This window comes from Mesoplodon bidens (genome assembly GCF_964165515.1).
Source record: "Mesoplodon bidens genome assembly, chromosome: 1".
NCBI classification, from domain to species: Eukaryota; Metazoa; Chordata; class Mammalia; order Artiodactyla; family Ziphiidae; genus Mesoplodon; species Mesoplodon bidens.
Genome location: NC_138176.1, coordinates 115,430,321 through 115,458,049, shown reverse-complemented (window position 1 = coordinate 115,458,049; position 27,729 = coordinate 115,430,321). Strand labels below are relative to the sequence as shown.

Genomic DNA, 27,729 nt, shown 5'->3' with positions numbered 1-27,729 from the left:
TATGTTATTAAGTTCTGCAAAACATTCAGATGACAGTATCCTGAGGTGACATGGGGCATTTCATTATTTTATGTTCAGTGTAAAATAACCGCCCCTCCATGTCAGGTAGGTATTGTCATGGAGACCCAGTGACAGAGCACACTCTTGGGTTTACACTGAGCACCCTCAGTCTGGTGTTATTTTGCTGAATGGACCTCGTGAGAAACAGAGACTGTCTCTGTGTTGCAGATATTTTACCTAAACCAGAAGATCCCTTATACAAAAATATAATCCACCGATTGATGACGTTTCAGATATTATTGGTTTGGGAATTCTTGAGCAAAGGTAATAAATAAGAAAATCAAATACACAGTAAGCTTTGTAGCTTAAAATAGAATACAACTGAAAAATGATAAAAAAACATTATTTTCACATGGCTCTAATACCAATGCACTGCTCTTCTCTAAATGTAACATATTGCTGAACTTGAGAAAAATTAGCCCAAAAATATTAAAAGGAAAGGTTAAATAAGTGACCTTAAATTCAAAATTCAAACATTAGACCAGGGAAAGATAGTATCTCAAACATGTTTTTATGATGAACAATAGAAAAATAATACAGTTATAAAACATTTGAAATCAGGTGTAACTCCTCAAATTTTTGTTAAAATGGCTTAAAATTAATTACATAATTTTAATTATCTGTTTAATTTTAGAAATATTTTGAAAAAGACTATAAAACAGAGGCCTTGATCTCCCCAAATACATTATTTATCGATGGTTACAAAAAGTACAAGCTTGGAAGTGCTGCTGATTAGATACTAAGGACTCCCAAGTCATAGATTCTTTGTAATGAACATGCTGGATATGTATGTTTTCTGGCCCACGGTTAACAAGTTAACACACATCCTTTAAAAAAATATTTTTTAATGGTTAAGGCAAATGTGATTGAATCAACACAAAATCTAACCTGTTCAAGATGAAAAAGCACATTTGCTATATCCAAGACCCTTTCCACTGTCTTCTCAGGATCTGAAGTGTCTTCTGTCCTGTTGGGTAAATCTTTGTAAAGAGCCATCTGCCATCTAATAGCAGGATCCTCCACCTGCAGAAAAAAAGAAAAATGTTAAAAAAAATACAGTGTAAAGAGGGGAAGACACACTTCTGAAGAGTCAATCTATAGCTATTTATTGAGCATAGCACAGGGTGAAAACATGACGCAGAGATCAAGACAGAGAAGTACCTTGTACTCATGAAATTTATCATCTGGTGAGGAAGGCAGACATCAAACAAACATTTACAGTTGTGACAAGGGCTACTAGAAAGAAATATAAGGTACCTGGAGATTTAACCTAATCTGTTGGTGGTTGGGAAGATTTCCCTAAACAAGTGAAGTTTCAACTAGGATTTAAGGATGAGCTGGAGATGGTCAGGGAAAGGAAATAGGCAAAGCAATCTTTTATCTTTCTCTTTTCCTTTCACAGTCAAACACTGAGAGACGCGCATATTTACTTTAGAGGCAATGATATAGGATCACATTTATCTATAAATACAAGGATTCTACAACAGAGCTCAGTCTCACTGAAACAAAGATATCAATTAATATAAAGCAACGAAGACCTACAAAATCACACTTACAATAAACCAATCTACAAACTCTACTTTTTAATACTGTCAAATTTCCTGAGTGAAAGATACAACGGAATTCTGAATGTTTTTAAGAAATATTATTTTAAACCATAGAAACTGACCAATACAAGCATCTTTCCAGGGATACAGCACTTCAAAGTAATAATTTAAATTAACTATGTCATTAAAAACGGGCACAGCAATACTCGTATGTTTCTCCTCCCATTAAATACTTTAAAAACGGGAGATGGAGTGCAATGAAGCAGAAGTAAACAAACAACATCTAAAACTTCACAACTCCTAGCCTGAGAAAGTGTAGTTTGAAATGTTAAAAATAACTTTCATCTTACAGGAAAACGGAGATAGAGCTTTGTGCACTGAACCACTTGTCAACACCATTTGTCTTTTGATAAAACAAGATGTTTTCTTCCATATACTTTTTTCATCTGAGGACTCTGGTACCTCTAGATATTATTCTTTCTAATATACAATCACTCCCTCTTGTCCTCAGGATTACCAGTCTTACAATTTCAAGACAATGTATTCAAGAAAGAGCTGGGAACAAAAGAACTCATTGCTTGCAAGTCTGTAATATACATGAGGGCCTTGGGGCCTATTTTTATATACATGAGGGCCTTGGGGCCTATTTTTATATACATGGGGGCCTTGGGGCCTATTTGTACGCCTGGCGTAAAAAATATAGAATGAATTGTCACAAAGAATATGTATTCATTACGTCTTTATTTTCAGGTTTCATTCGTTTGGAGGTGAAATATTGGTTATACATATGCATCCTTTTCAGCTTTTTTGTTCCTCCTGACTCCTCAATAAACAGCATACATTGTCCAAAGTATCCCTACAAGTAACCTCTAGAATATAATGGAAGAATTTCCTCCTGCTTATCCGAGACATAACTTTTTTTTTTTTTTTTTTTTTTGCGATACACGGGCCTCTCACCGTTGCGGCCTCTCCCATTGTGGAACACAGGCTCCGGACGCGCAGGCTCAGCGGCCATGGCTCACGGGCCCAGCCGCTCCGCGGCATGTGGGATCTTCCCGGACTGGGGCACGAACCCGTGTCCCCTGAATCGGCAGGCGGACTCTCAACCACTGCGCCACCAGGGAAGCCCTTTTTTGTTTTGTTTTGTTTTTTGGGTTTTTTTTGTTTTGTTTTGTAGTACACGGGCCTCTCACTGATGTGGCCTCTCCCGTGTCGGAGCACAGGCTCCGGACGTGCAGGGTCAGCGGCCATGGCTCACGTGTCCAGCCGCTCCGCGGCATGTGGGATCTTCCCGGACCGGGGCACGAACCCGTGTCCCCTGCATCGGCAGGCGGACTCTCAACCACTGCGTCACCAGGGAAGCCCCAAGACATAACTTTTATTTGACTGTTTCCTGAGAGTGGTATAAACCCCTTCTTAAGAGGTAGTGAATACTTTCTGTCTCTATGTGGGACCATGGTTCTCAAAATGTGGTCTTGAATTCCCTGGGGCTCCCGAGATCTTTTCAGGGGCACATGACTGCCTCAAGTGCCCATGCATGTAGCATAAAATTGAGGTTCAGCTGGAGGCTTTATGAACATTTTGAATAATGTTAAAAATCTTTTTGCTATCTGCAAAGAGATCGTGCTCTTATAGGAATTAATCTCCTACTCTGTTAAAGTTAAAATTAAATGGATAATTGAGTACACAACAAAGTACACATGAAATTTGCTCTAAATAATGTGAGTACTGTAAAAGCATGTCGCACCTTTATATTATATTCCGAAGTGTTAAAAGAAAATGAATATGGTTTGGATCTTTGCAAAGAAACATTTTAATACCCAGGAAGGGATACATTATACTATAGCCACTAGTTTTTGACATTTGGACATTTTCACAATTAAAAAAAAATCCTCAGAAGGGACATCTGAATAGAAGCAAAGAGTTGAGTCAAAATAATAAATTGCTAGACTTCTCATATTACATAACACGTCCTGTAAACAAATGAATAGTTTATCCACTACTATGAAAGCATTTCCAAATAATGGTAAATGCTTGGACTACAAAAACTACTTTGAGCAAATTTTTTACCCACCATTAGAAAGTATGTGTTATCTTGGTTTCCATTCATGTTTCTCTTCTAAATGTACACTGGCTTTGCTATTACATTAATTCTTGCTATCTCGTATGTACTAATGACTCAAATACACTTATTTAATTTCTGAGCACTAGGTGTAAAATATCAAATTTTCATAGACACCTGTCTCCATGTCCCAAAGGTCCTCAAACTCAGCTATATGAAGGAAATTCCCAACCTTTATTTCAACTGGCAACATCTTTTTTCAAAGTTTGACAATCTCCGATGATCTACTTTAAAAATACATCATTTGTTATCTTGAGAGTCATTAATACAAAAGGATTTGAAAGCAGGATAATGACTGATTAAGATGATATATTTCCACTACCTTACTTGTTAAAGTAACATTATTTGTAGTACTCTACTAAAGAGAGATTAACTAGTTTATAGGTGCTAAGTGTGCTTTCTAATAATATTGGGCTTACCTTGCCTTGTAAGTGAATATTACTGCGGATTATATCTCGAACTTCATCCTCAGTGTCTTTCTGTCAAGAAATAAATGTTACCTAAATGAAGTCTTATAATGCATCGACTGTCACAAGTCATTAGAAATAAACTTCTTGAAATAGTATATGTTTGAACAAACGTCTTTATAGGATTTAATACATGCAACAAATGTATTACATCGCTCAGATAATTAATATCTGGGGCTTATCGCTCAGATACTTTTTTGATATTGCTGTGACTTGAAACAAGACAACCACCTAATTTAACTCCAGTGAAAGTGCCCTAGACTCAAGACAACTGAATTTCCAGTTCACAAGAAGTAGGGCAGAAGCATGTTCCCTTGGGTTTAAACAGAAGTATGTCTCCAGCATTCTCTGAAATCTCCATGAAGTCATGTTAGCACCCAATAACATCCCCAAGGATCCAGTAATACTGAGGAGCATATCCTGAGAAGCAAATATTAGACAAAAGCCAATGGGCCTGAATCTCTGCAGCTCCCTTTCCTACAAACTCCCTTCAATTTGCTCATGGTAGGGTCTCAAACTCTGGATATGCAGAGAGGTGCTTCAGTGTGGGAACATGGGAGGGAGAACATGTCCTCCAATTTACATGAATAAAAGACAGCAAACCCAATGTATATTTTTGAAAACTTGCATCCTCTCTGTGTGACCATGAAGAGGAAAACCAGAGACCATCAAGAAATCTTGAGAACTTCAATCTTGATGCTCACAAAGGAGAAAAGCTGCTGATTCAAAAGTCAAATTCGTATCTAACGACAATCAGCACATTATGCATCTAACATTCAAAATCACTCTTCAGAAATCTGCAGAAACCTTTCATCACAAATTTGATATAGGAGTTCATATGAAATCCATTTTTTTCCACTACCGGTGACTTGTTGCCATCTTTTCTATTTGGTTTCTGAATATGCCCTGGGGGTGATTAACGTAATTGAGAAATAAAAACAGCCTCCAAAAAAAATATTAGGCAGCCTTTGTGTCTGAGTCCTAGGGCCTGTGCAGAAAAATTGTTTAATAAAGCATTCAATGCAAATGAAATATTGACATAGAGCAGTGAGACGAAGGAATCCAAACACATGAGCATCTGGAGGTTGAATGATCATTCCCACTGGTAGGAACAGGAGCCTTACCAGACTAAATCGATTTTTGGCCAGAGCAATGAGCTCCTGGTCCCCAGGGGCACAGATGTTCAAGCCAATGGGCAGTAATCGCTTCAGAGCTGCCACGATAAGAGAGGTCTGCATGGAATACCGGTCTCCTTTGCGCTTCATTTTCTTCCTTTCCTGATCAGAAACAGCTGCCTACAGAACAAAGGTAAGTGTTGGAATCTGCAATGACTTCTTGTCTCATAGGACTATGAGCCTTTTCTAACTTGCCTGTAGTTTCATCTTCCTCGTTTTCTGCTGGCCCCTATTGTTTAGGAATCCTATTGAGGATACCCTTTCTCTTTCCTTCTCAGCATCTCTTGCTGATTTTAAGTCCTACTCTCAGATTCCCAAATCACTAGAATTTACTGGTAGGCATTTCTAGATAATCTTTTTTTTTTTTTTAAAGAAAAAAGGTTTATTTTTTTGTTTCTTTTTTGTTGTTGTTTATCTGGCCACATCATGTTTCCTGACCATGGATTGAACCCAGGCCCCCAGCAGTGGAAGCGCCGAGTCCTAACCACTGGACTGCCAGGGAATTCCCTCTATATAATTTTAGAAGGAAAATGCACATTGTAATTTTAGAGAGTCATATGGATGCATGAAAAATCCATGGTAATTTCAGATACTGCATGTTTTATGATTTTTGGTGGTTAACAGGAAAAAAAAGATTAAGAATAAATGGTTTTTGCTTTGACAAATGCTTGCTTTGCAACACACACACACACACACACACACACAGCATATATAAAACTCTCATATATTTGCCTTTTACACAGGCTGAACACTTGTCTCCCCAGGGCCTTAATCTAGATGTAATATACTAATCAGTGTTACATAAATATTCAGGATTATCTCTGGATAACCTGTTTACAACTGAGAACAGCCATGATACTTCAGGGTTCTCTAGTGATTTTGCTGAAAACTGTGCTTGTGCCAGGGTCACCTCCAATGACAGAGTCTAATTTTCACTGGGTAGTGAAAGAGGACATGTTCTAATGTTAAAATGAAAATAGCTGTCCCATATCCACTTCTTTGTGCATGTTAAATTTCTTTGTAATAATAAATCAAACATTGAAGATAGTTTTATGATATATTGTAATAGTTTTGGGATGAGAAATTCAGATCATTTAATATACAAATGATTTGCTTTCCCCAAAAGAAGGCAAAATATATCACAACATGATAATGAAAGAAGTTTTTTAGCAAAGTGAAAGTACTGAAACATCTGAAATCATATGGTAATGGTAGCTGATATGTTAATAATATAATATATATTATATAATGTATTACATTTTTACATATATAGTATATATTGATATATTATATCAAACCTACAATATCTGAACCACAGTAACAAGAATCATATTCACTTTCCAAAGAGATGTACTTATTGTGTAGATCCCGCTTTTATCTGTACCAGTTTGTAAGAGAGTACTCTCAGTAAGTTTAGTAGAAAAAGAACAGTGAATAATTATTTGTACTATTAAATTGATTAACCCATAAAAATAATGAATCAGTGGTTTCACATGAGCTCTTTGCTAAAAGGAAACCTAATCACACTGATAAAAATAATTACCCAAATGAGGAACCACCATCCTAAAAATTAAGGAAATTGATATAAATTATGCAAACATTTTTCTACCCAATACTGGTAATTTAGTTTTTGCAAAACAATATTACTCAATACATTAAAGTCTAAATTTTACTGGTGCTGAAGTTTTCTTTGATTTTAACTTGTAAAGGTCTTTTGGTTTTACTGTTGTAAAAGTAGAAGGAGCTTATACCTGGCTTGATATTTATAAATATTTAAGCAACCTTATAATAAAAATAATTTAAATCAACACTAAAGGCAACTCTACACTGCTCAGTTTTGAGAAGTACTAGATAAATTAATTCCTACTTATGCTCAAAATATCATCTTTGCTTTCTATACCATAGGAAATCTGTAAACTGAAAAGAACAGTCAATAAATCTTTGAACTTTCATGGGTGATACAGTCCACTGTTGGTATGAAGAAATTAAATATACGAGCAAGCAAATATCCTCATGTGCATCTATAAGGGCTGGTTTTTCCTTGTTCAGTGCCGATTTCCTCCCCAGACTATGGAGCTTCATTGGGGAAGTGGCCAAACCTATTTTGTTCCTTTTTGTATATGCAGAACCAAGCACTGTGCCTTACACATAGGAGCTGTTCGATAATTTGAACAGAACTGCTAAAACTATTGAATTTGCATAGTTCATTTTCAATCCTAACATTTGAATCAGATATGAATACACAATAACATGGTCAATATGTAGGCACTGATGGAAGAAATTTTCACATATTGAGATCTGGGAAAGTCATTCTGGCTTCCATGATTTAACTTAAATTTTACGCTAATTAGAACAGCCTGTTTTGTGACCCATCAAACATGCATTGTGCATCTGCTTTAACCACTGAAGCAACAAATGCATTTAAAAAATTAAAATAGAGTAACTGTGGCTCAGACATCCAACATGGAGCTCAGTGGCCACTGTGAATGTAGTCTGAGACAGGATCCTGAATCACAGAGAACTTGAATTTTCTGAACTGTACCAGTCTCAAGGACACCACCAGCCATTCTCAAAACATCTGCTAGCCCCTGCCAGCTGCAGCGTTGTAGTCTCAAGATCTCCTTGGTAACTATGCAACTATTTTGGACCCAGACCAATCCTTACTTAACAAGCACACTTACTTCTTGCCAGGTCCAGTCATAATTTTTGACAAATAACTTATGTAATTTTGCAGTGTTTGCCTTTGTCAGTCTCCCCTATTTTGTAGTACGGTGGAACATAATTCAACTGCTTCTTGAATCTGTGTCTACCGGGTTATAGTCCTCAGTTTGGCTCAAATAAAACGCTTTTCTATTCCTATTACAGATTGTTTATCATTTCTGTCAACAGCATATTTAAGGAGTTGAATAAATGACCTCTCTCTTAAATCAACTGTATGTGTGTGTGTCTGTCTGTCTGTCTCTCTCTCTCTCACCTACACACAGACACATGCACGCACCACAAATACAGCTCCAACAATTTCACCTAAAATAACCTAAAATTTAATAGAGGACCAAGAAAAAGGGAAGAATTTTCTAATATTCCTACAAGAAAATGGCCTACAAAATAGACATAAAATCATAAATGATTTATGAAAATTTAGATATATGAAGGATAAAAGTGAGCCTATTCATCAAAAAGACAAGAGATTACAAGTTCTGGTGAGAATGTGGAGGAAAGGGAACCCTTGTGCACTGCTGGTAGGAATGCAAACTGGTTCAGCCACTGTGGAACTGCATGGAGGTTCCTCAAAAAATAAGAAAAATAGAACTCCCAGAGTATTATGGCCAATTATACAGGCACTGGCCTCTCTCTGGGCTACATATATTTTGCTTTAAGCCAAAATGAGCTTCCCTATCCCAGATTTCCTATTCCAAATTGGTCTGCTGGCCAACTTATATACTCTTCTAATTTGGGAAATGGCACTCCATACATATAGTGATTATCCCTGCTCGAGCGACTGGCTGAAGACTGATGTGTGACAATGTGTCCTTTGGTTGGTGTTTGCATTTGGTCTCAATCTCTGGCCAAAAGGAGTTCGTTTTTCCTGCAGGACTCTGGGAGGGTGGCTCTATCGACTGCTGTGACGCCTTAGACAGATGGTTTAAGGTCTTGTCACAGAAATCCCTGAAGCTTTCTGCATCTCTCTGCTCTCAGCATTTCAGGAGGGAACACCTCTCTGTTCATTTCAGTTTCAGATGTAAGACCTCTCGCCACCCTACTGGTATCCATTCTTGACACCAGACCCAAATGATACAGCTTTTGGGGAAAGAACTTACTCATCCCCTGACTACCTTCCACTTCTGAATCCCTCTTGCCATCCATGGTCAGCTGAGAACCTCAATGATACTGATAAAAACTGCAGTTATGACACTGCTATGACCAACCAGTGACTCTCAAATCTGTCCAAATGTTGACACATGCACATCATGATTACTTTAGTAAAACAATATAGGTAACATGTTAGTATGTTTGACTCCATTGTTTGAACTGGAAACATTTTTTCTAGGAAAAAAGTTTATTGTATTTCCACAATATAAAATGTCAAGCACATATGCAGGCAAAAAAAATTTTTAAAGCAAAGAAGCAAGGCATAGTCGCTGATTTCTAAATTTTTCATCAATATTACTGTTATTTGCGATCTATCTCATCTCAGAGTGTTAGCAGCCATAGGTAAAAAGACTAAAAGGGTTAACAAAATTTGGGGGGGGGACATTAAATTTGAGATGCTCCTATCCATTACTTTTGATTTTTTCCTAAAAATAGGAGTAAATGTCAATGGTTGTAGATGCCTCAGTTTAGGTTACAGGACGTACAATGCTTTGAGTGTATGCTTGGAGAATCCTTGGACTAGAATGATGGAAAAGAGGGAAGAGGATGTCTGTATAGAGGTATGCAGACCTCTGCTCTGAAGACCTTTAATTTATCTTGAGTTTGATAATACACTGGAGTCATTGTCATCCTCCAAAAGAAAACACTGACCTCTTATGTCCTCTCTATGCCTTTGTTAACACTGGCCTACACTGACAACATACTGACAAAGCAGGGTAGTTCACTAACAGTTTTCAGTTCAGAACATCCCTGTGAAATACATACTTTTAGTATAGCATCTTCTGAAGGAGCAGTTCCTCACTCTTTAGGCTTACTGTCTGCCCAGAGGAAAGAAAATTTATCATCTTTTATGAGTGTTTCAAGAGCACAGGTGCCCAGAGTAACAGCCTGTAGTAGTCGGACAATTGTTCTAGTCATGCAAAGCTTCAGCCAGCATTAGCTTTGAGTTCATGTGTAATAGAATCAAATACATGGCATTTACAACTCTGAATAAGACTAGAGTACTGAGTGATGCTATTTTATTGTCCTGGTGGTCGACAATGAAACAAGTCAGATGGATGCTTGGGGTTCATCTCTCTTCCCATAATTTGTTGAGTTGGTCGAGACTGATTTCCGTAGCCACAGTGCCACACTATTTTGCATCTTTGGCCATTTGGTAGCAGGTTTTGTGTGTTACGCCATCTAATATATTCATTTTCTTATTTAGTGGTAATTCACAAGATAAAGGCACATACTTTTCAGTGTTTTGAAAGGTCCTCCAGTCCGCAACATGAGTGATGGAGAAAACAAAAATTTCCATTTCATATGTGAGAACTTAGAATTCATCCATGTGGTTCTTAAACAATGCAGCTAATTATTTGGCGGTGTATTTATTTGACACACATAAATGTACACACATTTCCTCTGATGAATACATATTATTGACTAATTATATCTATATTATACTGATTGGCAATTTTGTGAGTGTGTGTGTATATTAAGCATGTCTTTTTTTTTTTTTTTTTTGCGGTACGCAGGCCTCTCACTGTTGTGGCCTCTCCCATTGCAGAGCACAGGCTCCGGATGTGCAGGCTCAGCAGCCATGGCTCACAGGCCTAGCCTCTCCACGGCATGTGGGATCTTCCCAGACCGGGGCACAAACCCGTGTCCCCTGCATCGGCAGGCGGACTCTCAACCACTGCGCCACCAGGGAAGCCCTAAGCATGTCTTTGTATTGTGATGCCTTGATATCGTGGTCCCTGCTGATCTTTGAGTGCCCCTCCCAGGGTTAGTCAATTCCTAGAGATAGAAAATTACTTGCCTGCAAGCACGCCTTTCATATACAAACCAATCAATTCAGAGTCCTTGTCCTCCAATCACCTCCTTTACCTGAATCTCAATCCACCTGCCCTCATCACCCAGGGCCAGGTACCAGACAACTAGGGACAGTCCCTACACCCCAGAGCCTGCTGAAATGATTCAAGCTAGCCAGTGCTAAACCTGCTTACCCTACCTCGTCTGCTCCTTTCCACAGAAACCATAATAAAGGCTCTTGTGCACATCTTCCCCTTGCTCCCTCCGCCTCATGGCTGACCCTGGTGCTTCCCCATGTGTCCTCACTCTACGCTGTGCCTTCTGTTTCCAGGGAACTGTGAGTAAAATCTTCTTCCTCCATGACAGTCATTTCCATGTCTACATGTCTTGCCACACCTGATTACAGTAAGTCCCAGGTACCCTTAAAACTGTGTGTGTGTATGTGTGTTTAATCAGTAAGCATATCATCAAATCCATCAAATTCCAGTTACAAACCTTTAAAAGGTCTAAAAAATATCAACCAATTCAACTAATGAACGTTATATTCACACATTTTCTAGAGAGTTAAACAGATTATAATAATACCTTGGACATCTTTGACTTGGTGTCCGTAATAAGGAAAGACATATTGTTGATTTCATTCTGTACCACGAAGTTCTGCTCTTCTCTTTTGAAATTCTGAGAAGTCCCAAAGGAAGTTTTAATTAAAACCACAGATAAGTAGTTCATGTAATAGAGGTTACAAAGGAACCTAAACTTTCTACAAAGATAAGTAGTAATTTGATATATAAGACTTATAAAGAAAGGAAACAAATAGCTGTTGAATATCAAATGAGGGTGCTTGGCTGGGGGCAACAATTCTGGGAACTAGATAGAAATATGTATGTTTCAAAGATGGGAATACTAAGGTTCAGAAAATTTAAGTAACCAAGTCACACACCTACCAAGGGGCAGAATGAATACTCAAACACCAACTAACTGGTGGTAAGCATATACTGCCTTTTGGGATAAACACAGATTTCCTAAGGGCATGCACAACTATAACACAACTTTCCATTCTGTCAGATATTTTATCTACTTTTTCATATACCCTAAAATTATTTTATTCATTTTTAATTTAGGAACATAAAAACACTGGCAAAGTCAAGTGTTTAAGCAGTGGTAGTAGTGAAAGCAAATACAGAATAAAAGCAGAAATAATCACAGAGCTTTAAAAGAGAGGTTAACAATCTAATTATACGTGTTTCTTTTTTAAAGGAGCATAACCCAAGCAAAATAATTTCATAGTAACCAACTAAATATGTTAATAATTGATGAGTAATAAAAGATTTTGTATGAAGGACAGTGAAAAGACTAAGCCTCAACTTTCATTCAGCTCGTATTAACATTCTAATTTTAATATTATAACTGCTCACATAGTTTCACCTTTAAAAATTTGGGTTAGAACGTATATAACATATATTAACAGATTTGTGTTTAAAATATATCCATGAGATTCAAAAGCACATATTCAGATTCTTTTTCTTATTCTTGAAACTAACACTAGGCATTCATCTAAAAACCTACTGATTATGATAAATACTCAGCACAATTAAAAATCTCTGTGATTGTTTGAAGATAAATTACAAAACTCAAAAGAAGGCTTATATTGCATCAAACTCCCCAGGGAAACCTAGTCTCTCTCCTGACCAGTTAAGTGATACTAAGGAGATGACCTTGAGAAACACTCTGATAGGTATTTACTAAGGGGATAGGAAAATTCATTAAATTTTGCAAGTCCTTAACATATTCCAGAGAGTAAGCACTGTCAGTATTTTCCTACTTACGTGGGATTTTGACCAGTAGATAAACACCTCTGCAACCATGCGGAAAAGATCTTCTGCTTCTGGGTTAGGCTCTTTTAGCCACTTTGCCCTAGATCACATAATAAATAAAGAAAGTGGTGTCTCAGTTACTCCCTAAAGTTAATTTAAAAAAAATCACACTTGTAAAGTTAAACGTGAAACCAAGTAAACTGAGGGTGAGCATGCTTGTCCACAGAGCTCATAAATGGCTTCAAGTGTACAGCTGTAACGTTTTAAATAATTTAAACACTGTAACTGTCAAAGTGCTATCTTTTACACCCACAAGGCAGACTGCTCCACAATGGGATTTCCAATTGTAATTTTAAGATGTTTGGTGAAATTCGCATCTGATAATGTCATCACTGTGAAAAAGCTCATTGCTAAGTAATGAATGAAGCAATTCCACTGGGACATATGAACACAGTAAGGTTATGACTTAATTTGAGAAATTAGATCACTTTTGAACATTCTACCTGTTATAGTCCACAAATCTAATCAAGAGCGGGTAGAAGGCATAGAGATCTCTGGCCAGCGTGGTGAACTCGTCTAGAATGAGAAGTTCAGCCTCGGACATATCCCCCCTGACCTCGGATTTCAGATGGTCTTCCTCTGATACCACCATTGCTGCCTTTTTCTTGAGTTTCTCCATTAATGGCAAGAAATGAGTTTTCAAGAGCTGAGGTTTCACTTTATTTATAATAGGCTGGGAAAATACTGTTTGAAGACAGACATTAATATTCCACTCTGCATAAACATTCATTAAAATGAGGATTAGATGGTCATCACAATTGTACAGCATGATTAAGCCTCCCTCTCCTCCAGCACATGACTTCCTTTAGAATTCAGCCCATGCCGCAGTCCTTTTTCTAGTCCCAAACCTAATTACATAGCTGCTGTTCAAAAATGATTACTGAATTGAAACTGATGTGCTTCCTTGTTTTCAAAAAAGAAAGAAAGAAAAAAATTGGCAGCTAATTTAGAATTTTTAAAAAGGCATTCATTCACTTTGGAAATCAATTATTTTCACACAAAGAAGAAAAGTCCCCAAATGGAAAAGTTCCCCCGGGCCTTTTTTTAGAAGAGATACACACCACTGAATACTTATATGAGACCACTACCTACTTAACTACTACGCCATCTCATTATAACTGTCCCCATCCTTGTCCCAGTGGAAGAGTTAGATTACATATAATACTTCTCTTTTATTTAATAATAGTTGTAGTTGTTAGCAACAGTTCTAAACTTGATTAGGCCATTTTTTCAATTTAATTTTTACTTTATATCGGATTTACAATGCTGTGTTAGTTTCAGGTAGACGGCAAAGTGATTCAGTTATACATAAACACATATCCGTTCTTTCTCAGGTTCTTTTCCCATATAGGTTATTACAAAATATTGAGCAGAGTTCCCTGTGCTATAGAGTATGTCCTTGTTGATTACCTGTTTTATATATAGTAGTGTGTATGTATTAATCCCTCCCCCTCACCTTTCCCCTTTGGTAACCATAAGTTTGTTTTTTAGGCCATTTTAAAAGGAATATTTTTCTCCCTAAGAGGAACATACATACACTGGGGAAGTGTATAAAAGAGAAATGTTAAAAATCAACCATAATTACCCTACCGAAATTAGTAAGACTTTGGTGTATTTTTTTTGGAAATTTTCCCAATAAGTAATATCATATGTAAACTTCTGAATTCAAATTTTTAAAGTTCTTCTTTTAATCCTCCATGATATACTGAACATTTTCCACATCATAAAATATTGTTGAAATCTTAATGTTTGAAAAAAAGCATAATATTCTGGTATATGGATGTGCCAAACTATTTAGCCATATGCTAGTGGCTGGGCATTCAAATTGCTTCCAATTACTCAATATAAATAGTGCAATGATAGAGAAGCTTAAATGTAAATATTTGTATCTTTTGATTATCCTCCCCCATTCCTGCTAAGAGAGATGACTAAACCTGGGTGGCTTCAAAATCCAGTTTTATTTTTGTCTCTGTCTGCAGAATCATTAATTTTTACTGCTGTGTTCACTGATTAATCTTAGCGAGATTAGTCAAATCTAGAAAATGTTTACTCACTTAAAAGTAGTAACTATATGGAAAGTTACCCAATGTCTGATTAAATCTATTATTTTTTTAGAACAGCATGACAGAAGTAATCCAGAATATTTTTTGAGCACAGAGCAAATATTCACAAAGATTAAGATAGAAAAATTTTAGTCTTCTGTATTTCAAATCTTTTTGGAAATAAACAAATGGAAGTGGCACATTCCTTTCCAGTCTTACCTGCTAACCTTTTCATCCAGGCTCCCTCATCAATTCCCAAGTTATTATATATGATTTTCAGGATATTTCCCAGCAGCGTGTTCATGTGCTCTGAGTTCAGAGCTGTGCAGCACATCTCAGCCCTTCCTGGATTATTCTCGGGTCCGTGCTCCCACCAATGAGACATGTAGCTACACAGCATGGGCAGGATAACTTCCATCACATGTGGCATTTGTGTATAGCGAATACCGGACTCAGCTAAGTCCACAATTTCTTCCATGAGTTTCTCCAAAGATGGTATATTTGGACAAACATCTTCGACATTAGCTGGCAAATTAAGAGCTAGAGAAGCACACGTACAAATGACATGTATTCAGTGAAAGAAGTGACCCGAAACACACACAAGCAATCATTTCACACTGGGCTTCAAAACTCAGCCAGACCTGCCATGCCTTCAGCTGGATTCCTCTCTTTTTTTTTTTTTTTAAGTGAAATGTAGTTGATTTACAATGTTGTGCCACTCTCTGCTGTACAGCAAAGTGACTCAGTTATACACATACAGACATTCATTTTTTATATTCTTTTCCATTATGGTTTATCACAGGATATTGAATAAAGCTCCCTGTGCCTCTCCCTTTTCCCATGGCAGTTATTTCAAACTTTCTTTTCCCCCGAGTCCCTACCCAACCACCTGAAGATCAGCAAATGACCGATCCTTCTAGGAATATCAGATGTTTCTTCTTCGAACTGCCTGCTCTCATCTGGACAGGATTTGTGTGTCTGGTCTCACATTCACGTCTGTTCCCCTTTTCAGCAGGAGTTCTGAGGTCCCTATGCATGGTTCACCTGTGTTCTGATGCTGTCTACCCTCCAGCAGCTGCCTTGCTCAGGAATGTATTTTCAACTCCTTCTTCTCTACTGCCTCTTCCGCAGCAAACCTATACACATGCTCAGCTCTCTCTTAGACTGTTTACCTTTCCAGGTACTCTCCTAGCCACAGAATTGAAGGCTTCTGCTTTTCACCACTGAACAAATTTATTCTTTTACAATCCTTATCTTACTAAGTGTTTCAAGGGCGTTTCACATCACTGATCAAAGTTCCTTTTCCTAAAATCCCCCTTTTCCTTAACTTCAATGCATTCAGTGTTTCTTGACTCTCTTCTGAATTTTGTCAGTCTCCTTTTGCTAACTCTTTTCTCCTTGCTGAACTTTTAAATATGGGTTTTCTTTAGGGATTTATCTTGAACTCACTTCTCTTTTTCAGCTTATACGTTTGCCTAGGCAATTCTGGCCATTCCTATGGGCTTCTACTGTAAGAGAATAACTCTCAAAGCCATATTTCCTAAAGTTTTTTTGTGTGTCTCATAAGGAATGTGTCAAAAGCAACGAAAATATAACGGGTCTAAATTTAAACTTGACCTTTCCTCTCCAATCTACCACTTGAGCCTGCACTACTATCTCGTGAGGACGACATTATCCAATGAGTCACCCAGGCTAGAAACCTGGGAGAAATTCTAGGCTGTGATGCTCCTTCATCTCCTACAGGAGATGATTCTACCTCTAGGATTTCTCATAACCTCTTCACTATAGACTACATCCAAGGGGTTTTGCCCAATTAGATTTCTTCTGCGTTACCACAATCATTTTCTAACTGGTGATGCACACTCATTCGTCTTCCTTATTTCTGCCATGATGGAGTTCTAAAATGCAAAGCTACTCATGTTACTCCCCTTTTTAAAGTCAATAAAAGGATCCTTTTTGCGCTGGTACAGTCCCCACTCCTTACCTGACACAGGAAGCCTACCTCGCCTCTTCTTGGCTTTCCATTCTTGCCTCATCTTTTCTCTTTCTTCCCTGAAAGCTACTGCCACCTCAAAGTACTTGAAGTTTCCCCTAACGTACCAGACTTTCAGTGTTCCTAATTTCAAGGCTCATCTGTACAAACTCTGCCAAGCCTTCCCAGGTGCTCTCAGCTCAAACTGCTTTTTTTGTGTCCCCAGTGCTCTTTATTCTGAATTCTATCACATATATTCACTAGTCTCTCTCCCTCTACTGCAACTAAAAACTCCCTGAAGGAAAAAATCAAATCTTATCTTTGTATATACCACCTTCTCCATCTACCAATGATCGTTTGTTGAATGACTTGACTAAAAAAATGAATGAAGGAGAATCATTAAATGCAATTCCTTTCCTTTGTTATGCAAACGGTGTATTACAGAAAATAAGCGGGGAAATTATCTGCTCTGTGTATTTCCTTACCTGTAACAAAATAACAATCTGCTTCATTCTTGATTCATTAAAAATATTAATGAATCAAAAATCCTTAATAAGACAACTTAATAAGACATGCTTATACAGATAATTAACAATCCAAACTCAACTGTGTTTTACTGTTTACAAATATATTGTGAAACTTATGTAGAAAAATATTGCTAAGTTATGTTCAACATATTTTTCTTTAACTTCCTCTGTGATGTGAAATTCGAATCATAAATTAGGCAAATTAAATAACGATTATTCAAGTTTTTAAGAGGTTCTTTACTTGAAAAATTCACTATAAAATCAGTGTAACCAGTAGCTCCCATATAGACATGAATTACACAGAGAAATGATCTCATCAACAGAGACGTATGCATTTGTGAACAGCTAATAATTCTTGTTCAAGTTGGGGAAACTCTTGAGGGCTTTTGGAAAATGATTAAAATAAAATATATTTTATCAGACTTAGAGGACCAAACTATCAGAAAAACATCACATGGAATAAAACTGTTCCAATAAGATAGACATACCCGGTGAACCAAGAGAAATGAAAGGTACAAATCTATAACTGTAACAAATAAGAATACCATATACTTACTGACTACCTATAAGAGATAACTGAATCAGAAATCAGATTGACCTATTTTTCCATATCTGCTGATTATTCTCTCTTATTATTAAGAGCGTTAATTTGTCTGTGGTTCATTGACTTAGCAGAAATTAAACTAATTTTCTTTCAGAAACACTACGGAAATAGTATACAGCATTCCAAAAAATTCCAAATAATAACACCTAAGAACAAATAACATGGAGATAATAAATTAAAATAGCCCATTAAAAAATCACGGTCAGAAAACACAACAAATGTCATTAAGTTTTAGCTTCAAATATCAAGTAGTGCACATGCTTCTGTGTTACCTGCTCTCTCTCGAGAAGACTTAGTATTGTAGATGGAGTAAATATTGTGTTTGTCGAGATGAGTTTCCAAAAATGCTACAGGAAAGGCACCAGCAAAGGCAGCCAGACACTCTCCTAATGCAGAACGTTGCCTATAAGTGGAAAACGCTTATATTTTTTAAGTCTTCTAAGTGAAAAACTGAAGAAGTTATATTAAAATTGGAACGGTAAACCTAAAAGAAGGACAATCATAGTGCTACTGCTACTGATAAAAACTAACCCTCAAATCCAATTTCTATATTGCAAAACATCATGTGCTTTCAATAGCAAATTCCCTGCCATTAAAAAAAAAAACACACCTAAATTATCTGTCAGCTAAAAAGAAGTTAAAAACAGTACAGACAAAAATAACAACAACAAGGAAAATAAACCCCAAGTCCTGTAAATTCCCTCATAAGTTTGGACATTTTACTTTTTTTCTTTCTTTCTTTTAACATGATGACCTAAGGAACAATTCTTGCCACGTGAATAAATGGATTTTGATAAAAATTTTAAAATTCAAGTACTAATACAACATACAAATAAAACTTTCTGAAAATTTACCATGTATAAGTAATTTCAGGGTAGCTAGGAAATGTAAGGACATATTAGATCCTAACAACTATTGATAACACTTAAAATTAATTTATCATTTTCAAGGGAAGGAAGGGAATCAGACTGTGATGAATTTATTCAAGGCTTCCCTTGCCACTGATATAAATTCTCTCTTCCTCAGTTACCTACTTAATCCAAGGCTTTACTGGCATGTTAAGTGTTTATTAAATATAGAATAATGTAAGAGTTATTTCAGCAAATTATGAACTCCTTAAATGAGTTTGAATATGTATTTTATTTAAAAGTCAATAAAACGGATCAAATTAAGAAAAGATTACATAATTCTCTTAGTTTTAAATTTCTCACTGAAAAACATAATACTTAAAATTAACACTGTCTGATTATCTAATATTTTAATTAAAAATGACTAGATATATATTCAGCTAGGAGAAAATATTCCTTCATAGAATGACACCGAATAAGATAAAGTTCAATTCAAACATTTCATAACATTTCATTACTAAAGATAATTTAGGACATCAAGAAATTACAAAGAGCATGGGCTTTGATTCAGACAGACCCAAGTCCTGATCGTAGTCCTAACACTGTGTCACTCACCATAGGAAAATTACTTACTCTTTTCAAGTTTTTCTTTCCTTACCTAAAAACAGGGATACAGAATTGCAAAATTTCTGGCACACAATATGGGTTCAATAAATGTTTTAAAAGAATGAGAAATACTTTATTTAAGAATTTAATAGCCTAAAATGTTTCATGTATGACCCCAAAGTAGATAATCTATTTCCAGACATCTGACTGGGCTAGTCCTTTTATTTCATTAATAATTCATCTGAATTATTTAATAGTTCACTTTAAGATATAAATTCAATTAGTAACTCAGATCAACTCTGATCATTTCTGTTGCTATTCTGGAAATAGCAATTTTTCTTTTAGATGAGCTGTATTAAAATAACTACTTTTTTTTTTAGTATAGTGTCATTTTTTTCAAAATACCTTTTACTCACTTTCAAATTTTTATTTTTATATTCTCCCAAACTCGCTTTATAATTGCAAAGTTAACTGAAAAAATATATATCTTTTTAAAGAATCTAACAGAGGGCTTCCCTGGTGGCACGGTGGTTGAGAGTCCACCTGCCGATGCAGGGGACACGGGTTCGTGCCTCGGTCCGGGAAGATCCCACATGCCGCGGAGTGGCTGGGCCCGTGAGCCATGGCCGCTGAGCCTGCACGTCCGGAGCCTGTGCTCCGCAACGGGAGAGGCCACAACAGTGAGAGGCCCGCGTACCACAAAAAAAAAAAAAAAGAATCTAACAGAAAGATCCCAAATTCTATCAAGAAAAATACCCAGGCAAGAGTAGAAACAACAATAACAGTAACTGCTGAGGTATGAGTGAATTTGGACTACCAGATATTAAAATGTATTAGAAAATACTAACAATTCAGGCTAGATGGTATTGCTCTAATCATTTAAAAATCAAGTAATTTAGAACAGAATAGAAATTCTAGAAATATAACCTAGCAAATATACTTAGTATATGATGAAGAGTTTGTTTTAAATCAGTAAATAAGAGAAATATTTAATAAATCATTATATTAGAGACATGGTGGACGATTTAAAAAATTGAATTTGAATTCTACATAACACCAAAGAGAAACAGGAAAAGGCTCATTTCCAGTAAATCCCTTCATACTCCAGAGACAATCATTTCAGACATTCTATGCCTCCCTCAAGCTTCTCACACTTGTTTCTTCAACTGTCTTCTGGCTGAAGACTCAATTCAGACTTCACTGAGACAATGAAGGCTATTACACACAGACCTATTTACACCTGACTTATCTTCTACCTGTTTCCTGTTGCGTAGAGAAAGTTCTGAGTCTAAAAAGCCGTGTTCTCAAAGATGCATTCCTGATCACCCCGTGTCATTCTCTGTACTGTGTGCCAACTCACACACAATAACTTGCCCCCGTTACGTTAATCGGTTCCCTTGTTTTGTTTCTCTCCCTTGATATAAGTTCTCTGAGAGCAGGGATCTATTTGTTCACTGTTGTATCCCAGAACCTGACATTTGATCAGTATTTACTGAATGAATAAAAGGATTAAAAAGTAAATCTAAACAACTGAAAGCATGAAAAACCTAGGAGAATAAATATTTGACTTTCTAGCTATTAAGGGTATAGTATAAACTTCTTAAAATCATGAAACTAAGGGGATGAAACACGTATGGTATAATTGCTAGATCTGATTATATAAAAATCCAAAATTCTCATGTCATAAAAAACTATCTGCACATAATGATTTGTATATAAGCAATATAAAGGTAAAAAAATGCTAGAAGTCATAAAAACAGGAGAAATAACAGGCAAGAAGTTAATAGTTAACAAATACAATGGTTATTACTGATCAGTAAGATAATACATTAATAGAAAAATGGACAAAAAAATAAGAAAAGGCAATTTATAAAATAAGTACAAATGGTAAGGTAAACACACACACACAAATAGCTAGTAACTGGTAATGAGGAAAATGCATTTGAAAATAAAAGTAGGATCTTACTTTCAACTAATAAATTTATAAATAGTAAAAAAGGGTAATAATCAGAAATGAGAAATGTGAGGAAAAGAGAATTCTCTTGTAAAACTTTAAAGTATGAATTGAATCATTTTTTTTAAAGATAGTAAAATGTGTATCACAAACCCTTAATACATGCATACTCTTTAACCTAGATCTCCAAATTCTGATAAAGGAAATAAAATAAATATACACAGAAAACTATGAACATAGATCTAGCATTATTTATGTAAGTGAAAAAGACAAAAGAGCCTACATGTCAAAAATAAAGGAACATTTCAATAAATTATAATACTTCCTTAGGATAAAATATTTTATAACCATAAAAATCATATGAAACTATTGATAGTTTAACTTAAAATGCAGGTAAAACTTTAAAAATATTCAGAGTAAACTCAATTATCTTTTTCCATTGATCTACTTTCCTACCTCTTTGTAATTGTCACTTATTTTAATTATTGTTGCTTTTTAAGTTTTAATGTTTGGTAGGCCACGTGAATGCCCTTATTACTCTACTTTTCTCTCTCAAAATTTTATTGCATTGATTCTCATGCATTGGTTCTTTCAAATGAACTTTAAAAATTTTTTCAAGTTCAACAAAAAACAAATTTCTACTTGAAATTCTTTATAATTAAGATTAATTTGGGGAGAATTTACATCTATTCAATGTTCTTCTCTCAGAACATCCTTTGACTTATTTATTTCATTTATTGGTCTTCTATTAGAATGTCTTTTTATTTCTTCTAACATTTAAAAAAGCCCTCTTTCTCTTCTCTCTTCCACAGAAATCTTACAGAAGTTGCCCATGTGATCTCTCTTGTTCAGTTCAGTGGGGACACCTTATCTTACTTGACCTGTCCACAACATCTGGCTCTGCTAATCTTCTCCTCTTGAACTTGAGAACATGAAAAAATTAACTGCCTATATTCATTCTTATTTTGTATTTCCAATACAGAATTAGAAACTGTACTAGCAGATTCCTTCGTAAGCCTCATTAACACTCTAAGTTTAAACTTTATATTAAATATAGGCTTTACCACTATGGCTTTACACTTTTTGTTCATAATTCGTAATTGTCTTTTATTATATCAATTCAAATTTAGCTTAAAGATTGTCTAATTACTCCCAAGGAATTCAATATGTCAATCTGATTGTTTAGTTTATAATTAAGGAAAAAGTTATAAAGTGAAGACCCCTGAAATAAATAATCATAACACTTGAAAAAACTATTAATACAAAGTTAAACTTTTAAAATCTTACCTTTCCACATAAATACTCTTGCTGGTTCCCAATGCATACAAGCTAGTCAGAATTCTATAACATGATACCTGTACATCTTCCACTAAGGAAAAAGAGAATCTCACTTTAAAAAAAAAAACACTTGTTATCAATACACTGTCCCGAGAAAGTTTCGGCTAACAACAAAATTCCATATTAAAGGCATACTAACATTTTAATATTTGAAAAAAAGCAATACAAGAACACACACACACATAAAATGAAATTTAAGACCTTTTTCTCAAACAAAATTCTTTTCTTGAAGGAGCTGAAAGCATTCTAAAGAATTGTGCTCTGATTATACAGACAGAATATTATCAGGAACAATTGCTTTAGGTATAAGAATAAAGGATTTCTTCAAGAATAAAACTAAGCACAAGGATATCTGGGAGGACAGGTCCATTTTGACTCCTGTTCCAAAGGTATATAAAGACTGCACCTTTTATTTTAACTCTCAAATGAACAAGAATAAGAATGCCAGAGAACGGGGTGTATCATTTATTTCTGAAATGACCTGAAGTTCAAGGCATAAGTAAGTCACTCTTGGAGCTTTTAAAGCTAGAAAATCAAGTAAAACCTCTTAGATGATCTCTGATCCAATAAACATGTTCAACAGGCAAAGAAAACTAAGAACATTGGATTTCTAATGCCAACTCTGCTACCATTTCCCAGAGGACACACCATGACATGAATGGAGAAATCCTCCTCATCCCCCATATTTGTTTCTGTGTCCACATGGGGCTGTAAGTAATCCTCCCATTGGCTCAAGCAGTGTCAATGTCAATGTTTTGAAACTAGTGGTTATGTCATTCACTGATGAACACAGAGCTGTTTTTACACAGAGCTGTACTTCACCAGGGAGACCTACAACACTGAGTCTGAGTGGGTGGGTCTGCAAGCAAGACCCACTTGACTGGTAGACAAGGGCTCATAGCATCTTTCATGTTCATACAGGCAGGAGAGCAGGAACTTAGGTCACGTGGTTTCTTTTCCATGCAACCTTGGGCATTCTGTGGATATTTTTAATAACCACAGAATTCCAGCCAGAAACGGCTGCTGAAATCCCCTATGAAAAGAGACTGAAACCTATAAACAAACGATATTTGAGCCACCCTAGTAGGTCAGTTATTTAGATGCAGAATTTGTCTCAGCAGTCTTCAAATTTATTGGTAGGATAGCTTGCAGAAACAACCTGCATCGACTCAGAAATAATCTGAAAACATTTAATGCTGCATGTCCTTTGGTGAAACTGCATTAGAAAATTTCCATGGAAAGAGACACCACAGAACGTGTAAAATTTGGAACTTGGATGTCAACAATGTGGGCGTGACTGTCCATAACCAGTACCTTACTGGTCCCTTCTGTGAATCCATGTGATTCAGAGATCTATCTCTATTAAGAATGGTTCTGGTTTTGTAACTCAAATGTCAACCTAAAGTGTTCTTAAAAAAAAACCAAAACAAAAACATTTTAATGTATAGGCAGTGTTTGAATAACGTCAATGATGTGGCTGTTAATTTCTGATTGTACTATGTAGATAATGAAACTCTAAGTAATAGATTTACATACATATTAGATCTTCTCCGAACTGATGCTGGCCAATATGCTCAAATAATGATGACAGCATTGGCAACAGTGCCACCGTGGTATAATTGATAATCTGAGTAACACCTTTGGGTTGGTTTCGGGTGTGGGTGAACTGGCCCTGCTTAAGATTTTCCATCGTCTTCTCCAGATCCTCTGCGGCATTGTCCAGGAAAGCTCTGAGTGCACTTTTAACACTTTCCAGGCCAGTCTTCATCACAGTCCTAGGGAGTAAAGAAGAGACAGCTTATATCTTGTGAGAGGAGCATGCGAAATACAAATAAAACATGCTTCTACATCGTATTTATTTTTGTCCATGATGACATTCACTCAGTCAACTCAATTTTTTAAATCCACTTTGAAATAATTCTTTCCTATATACTTGAAGTTACAGCAATAGCACTCCGTAAATGCATAACGTTTCCTAAATGCCTTTGTAGTCAACTTAATTAGGACCTCGGAGCAAACGGCAGTTCTAATGCTTTACGTTTTCCACCTGTGGTCTCAAATATTGAGAATATTTACTTGATAACTAAGAAACCCAGCTCCTGAGTCAGTTTAGTTCATCCCAAATCCAACAAAACTAGAATGTTTTCTGAGGCTATAGGTGTGAAAGAAACATTTAATGCCGGCTAAACCACGTTAAAGAATGATATGGATTTTTTTTTTTTTTTACCTTAAGGGTAACAATCAATCTTTTCAAAATAAGCTCTGAAGGCTGAACTTTGTAGAGAAGTGACATTCTAAAGCTGCCATTTCTTGTAGAAAATGAAGGTGTATGGTAGCATCTCCTTTCTTCATTTATTATACAAAACACCTCAAATAAACTTTTAAACACAAAAATGGATAATTCAAGAGTATCACCACATATTCTCTGTAGAAGACTTTTAGGAACTATTTATTTAGATGTATCCTGGATAATAAGTAAATTAAATGTATGGCTTAAAGGCTGAATCAATCATGCTAACCAAACTGGTTTTGTATTTGGATTTCTGGTCATTTTAGTAGTAGTGCAGAGTAGAAAGTGCATAGACTTGGAAACTGGTATATTTCCACACTTACTATGCAATCTTAAGCTTCACTTTACTCATCTATAAAATGAGAATGAAACCTTCATATTTCCTATAAAGCTAAATGTTATTAGAAATATGGAGAACAACTACCATGCCTTGAGGCTAATAAAACCTCTAGAGTTGTAGCTCATCATTTTTACTTCACATAATACAGTCCCAATTCAACCCTCAATTACATACTTAGCTGCTACAGAAATTACTTAAAATTTAAATAACAATATATATATGATCATAAAAATAATAAAAGGCCGTTGTATTACTAATTTACAAAAGATATTCTTTTCACCTACCTTAAAGTCTTTATTGCAATCCCAAAGAATAAAGACACTAGGTTCTTCTTATTATTCCTGTATATCATTATTACACTCAGTGATTTAAATAAAAATGTATCCATTTACCTTGCATCCAAAGTCTGACCCAAAATATGAAGACAGTTGACAATTGATGTTGCATCATTTCCTAAAGAGGAAACAAAAAGCTGCATAAATTGCCCTGAGAATTTCTCAATGCTCTTCTTTTCTATTAATGTTTGTGTTCCAAAAATTAGTCAAGGGCACAGCTCAGTAAGGATAACTCAATTCAACAGATTTTTTGATAATCAAGTTTAAAATCATGCAGTTTTTCTGCTTAAAAGTGGTTATGCGAATGTAAGTAGAAAAGCAATAAAGCATGTCTCATCAAATAGCTGACATACTCAAGAAGCATTCAAAGCACTGCCTCAGGCTAAAGAATTTTCACTGGATTTTTCAAATATATCCTCCTCTCCATACTAGCTCACCTTATTTTTAAGTCATATTGTATGCCAACTTTTTAAGTCAGCTGATATCCTTCGTGAAATGAGGTGGGCTAAAAGTCTAATAAATTTAATTCCCTTTTAATTACCCCAAGTATATCTGCTTTCTTATTGCATTCAACTGCATTGAGATGCATTAATTTGCCTGAATTCAACTGCATTGACATGAACTAATTTGCCTGAATGTTGTTCATCTTTGGTGAAAAAGTAGTACCAAACTATCATGCAAAAAAGCATCAGAGGCTGAATAAGTTAAACATTACTCATGAGATATTTGAAACGGGGGTGACCCTTCTTGAAAATAAGATGAAACTCAGCCATTCTGATTGGCATATTTCATCACAAAGTACAGAAATATGAATCACATAATGAGTACAAATATTTTATTTTGTGATAAGGATACAAAAAAGAAAATATGAATCCAAAGTAACAAAATGATTTGACCACTCACAATACAGTCTGACACTCATCACTTCCTCATTCCATACTCTCCTATTTGTAATATATACAGTCATTCCCTGGTCCTTAGGTTAAAAACTCCTAAATAAATGTGAGTTTTGAAAACATTTGAGCATGTTATATTCTTTATACACAAAAGGACCCTAAAAGGAACAAATGAAATATACATGGAAATAACTGCCTTAGAATGTGGGCATACCAGTTTAGTGATATGATGCAAATAAGAAAAAAATAATAAGGTATTCATTGCTGAGACTCTTGAATTCTTTCAGAAAATGTTCCATTAATCTCGTGCTTTGAATCTCAGAACTTCCAGGTAATAATGAAGACAAAATCAGCAGAAGGGCAGAATTTGTCATGCTCCTCCTGTCTACTGACTGGTGGCAGTGCTAGGGCTTCTACAATACTACAGCCCTTAGAAGTATTACTCATTTAATTATTCATTCACTCAATAAATACATGTTAAATACCAGGTACTCTTAAACTTCCAATAATAAGCAAAATAGAGTTCTCATGGTACTTGCATTTTAATGGGGGACACAGACAATGAACTATTAAGCAAAAAATAAATCAGTATGTAACATAATGTCAGGCCTCAGTAAAAATATATAAAGCAGGGAATAGGGATTAGAGCAACAGGATAGAGTAATAGGGTGAGTGGTCACCAGAGCCTCCCCAAGAAGGTGGCACCTGAGCAGAGATTTGAATGAAGTGAAGGAACAAGCCATGCATATAACTGGGAGAAGGGCCCAGGTGGTAGAAACAGCATGTTTCCGGGGCAGAAAATGAACCTGGTGGTCCAGGCAAGGAAGTCAAGATGACTGATGTGGGAAAATTCAGGGGAAAGAAGGAGAATGTAAGGTGGAGAGGAGGCAAACAGGTTCTAGAGCCTTGCAACCAGAGCAAGCACTTTGGATTGTGCTTCAGTGGTTAAGAATCCACCTGCCAATGCAGGGGAAGTGGGTTCGAGCCCTGGTCCAGGAGGATCTCACTTGCCATGGAGCAACTAAGCCTGTGAGCCACAAGAACTGAGCCTGCGCTCTAGAGCCCGTG

At 36.0% G+C, this 27,729-nt stretch overlaps 1 protein-coding gene across 2 annotated transcripts in view; it reads right to left on the bottom strand.

Annotated features, from left to right (window-relative positions):
• RYR2 (ryanodine receptor 2) overlaps positions 1 to 27,729 on the bottom strand; it is a 725,859-nt gene that overhangs the window by 109,115 nt on the left and 589,015 nt on the right. The window contains exons 64-74 of one of the 2 annotated variants that reach the window (XM_081249359.1): positions 25,823 to 25,883; positions 24,337 to 24,575; positions 22,750 to 22,831; positions 18,327 to 18,457; positions 15,171 to 15,491; positions 13,353 to 13,593; positions 12,862 to 12,949; positions 11,621 to 11,713; positions 5,321 to 5,491; positions 4,149 to 4,208; positions 883 to 1,083 (exon numbers count right to left, since the gene is read on the bottom strand). In XM_081249359.1, the coding sequence (XP_081105485.1) occupies positions 883 to 1,083; positions 4,149 to 4,208; positions 5,321 to 5,491; positions 11,621 to 11,713; positions 12,862 to 12,949; positions 13,353 to 13,593; positions 15,171 to 15,491; positions 18,327 to 18,457; positions 22,750 to 22,831; positions 24,337 to 24,575; positions 25,823 to 25,883 (1,688 nt within the window). The remainder of the gene's footprint in view (positions 1 to 882; positions 1,084 to 4,148; positions 4,209 to 5,320; positions 5,492 to 11,620; positions 11,714 to 12,861; positions 12,950 to 13,352; positions 13,594 to 15,170; positions 15,492 to 18,326; positions 18,458 to 22,749; positions 22,832 to 24,336; positions 24,576 to 25,822; positions 25,884 to 27,729) is intronic. The other variant, XM_081249358.1, reaches the window with a different exon arrangement.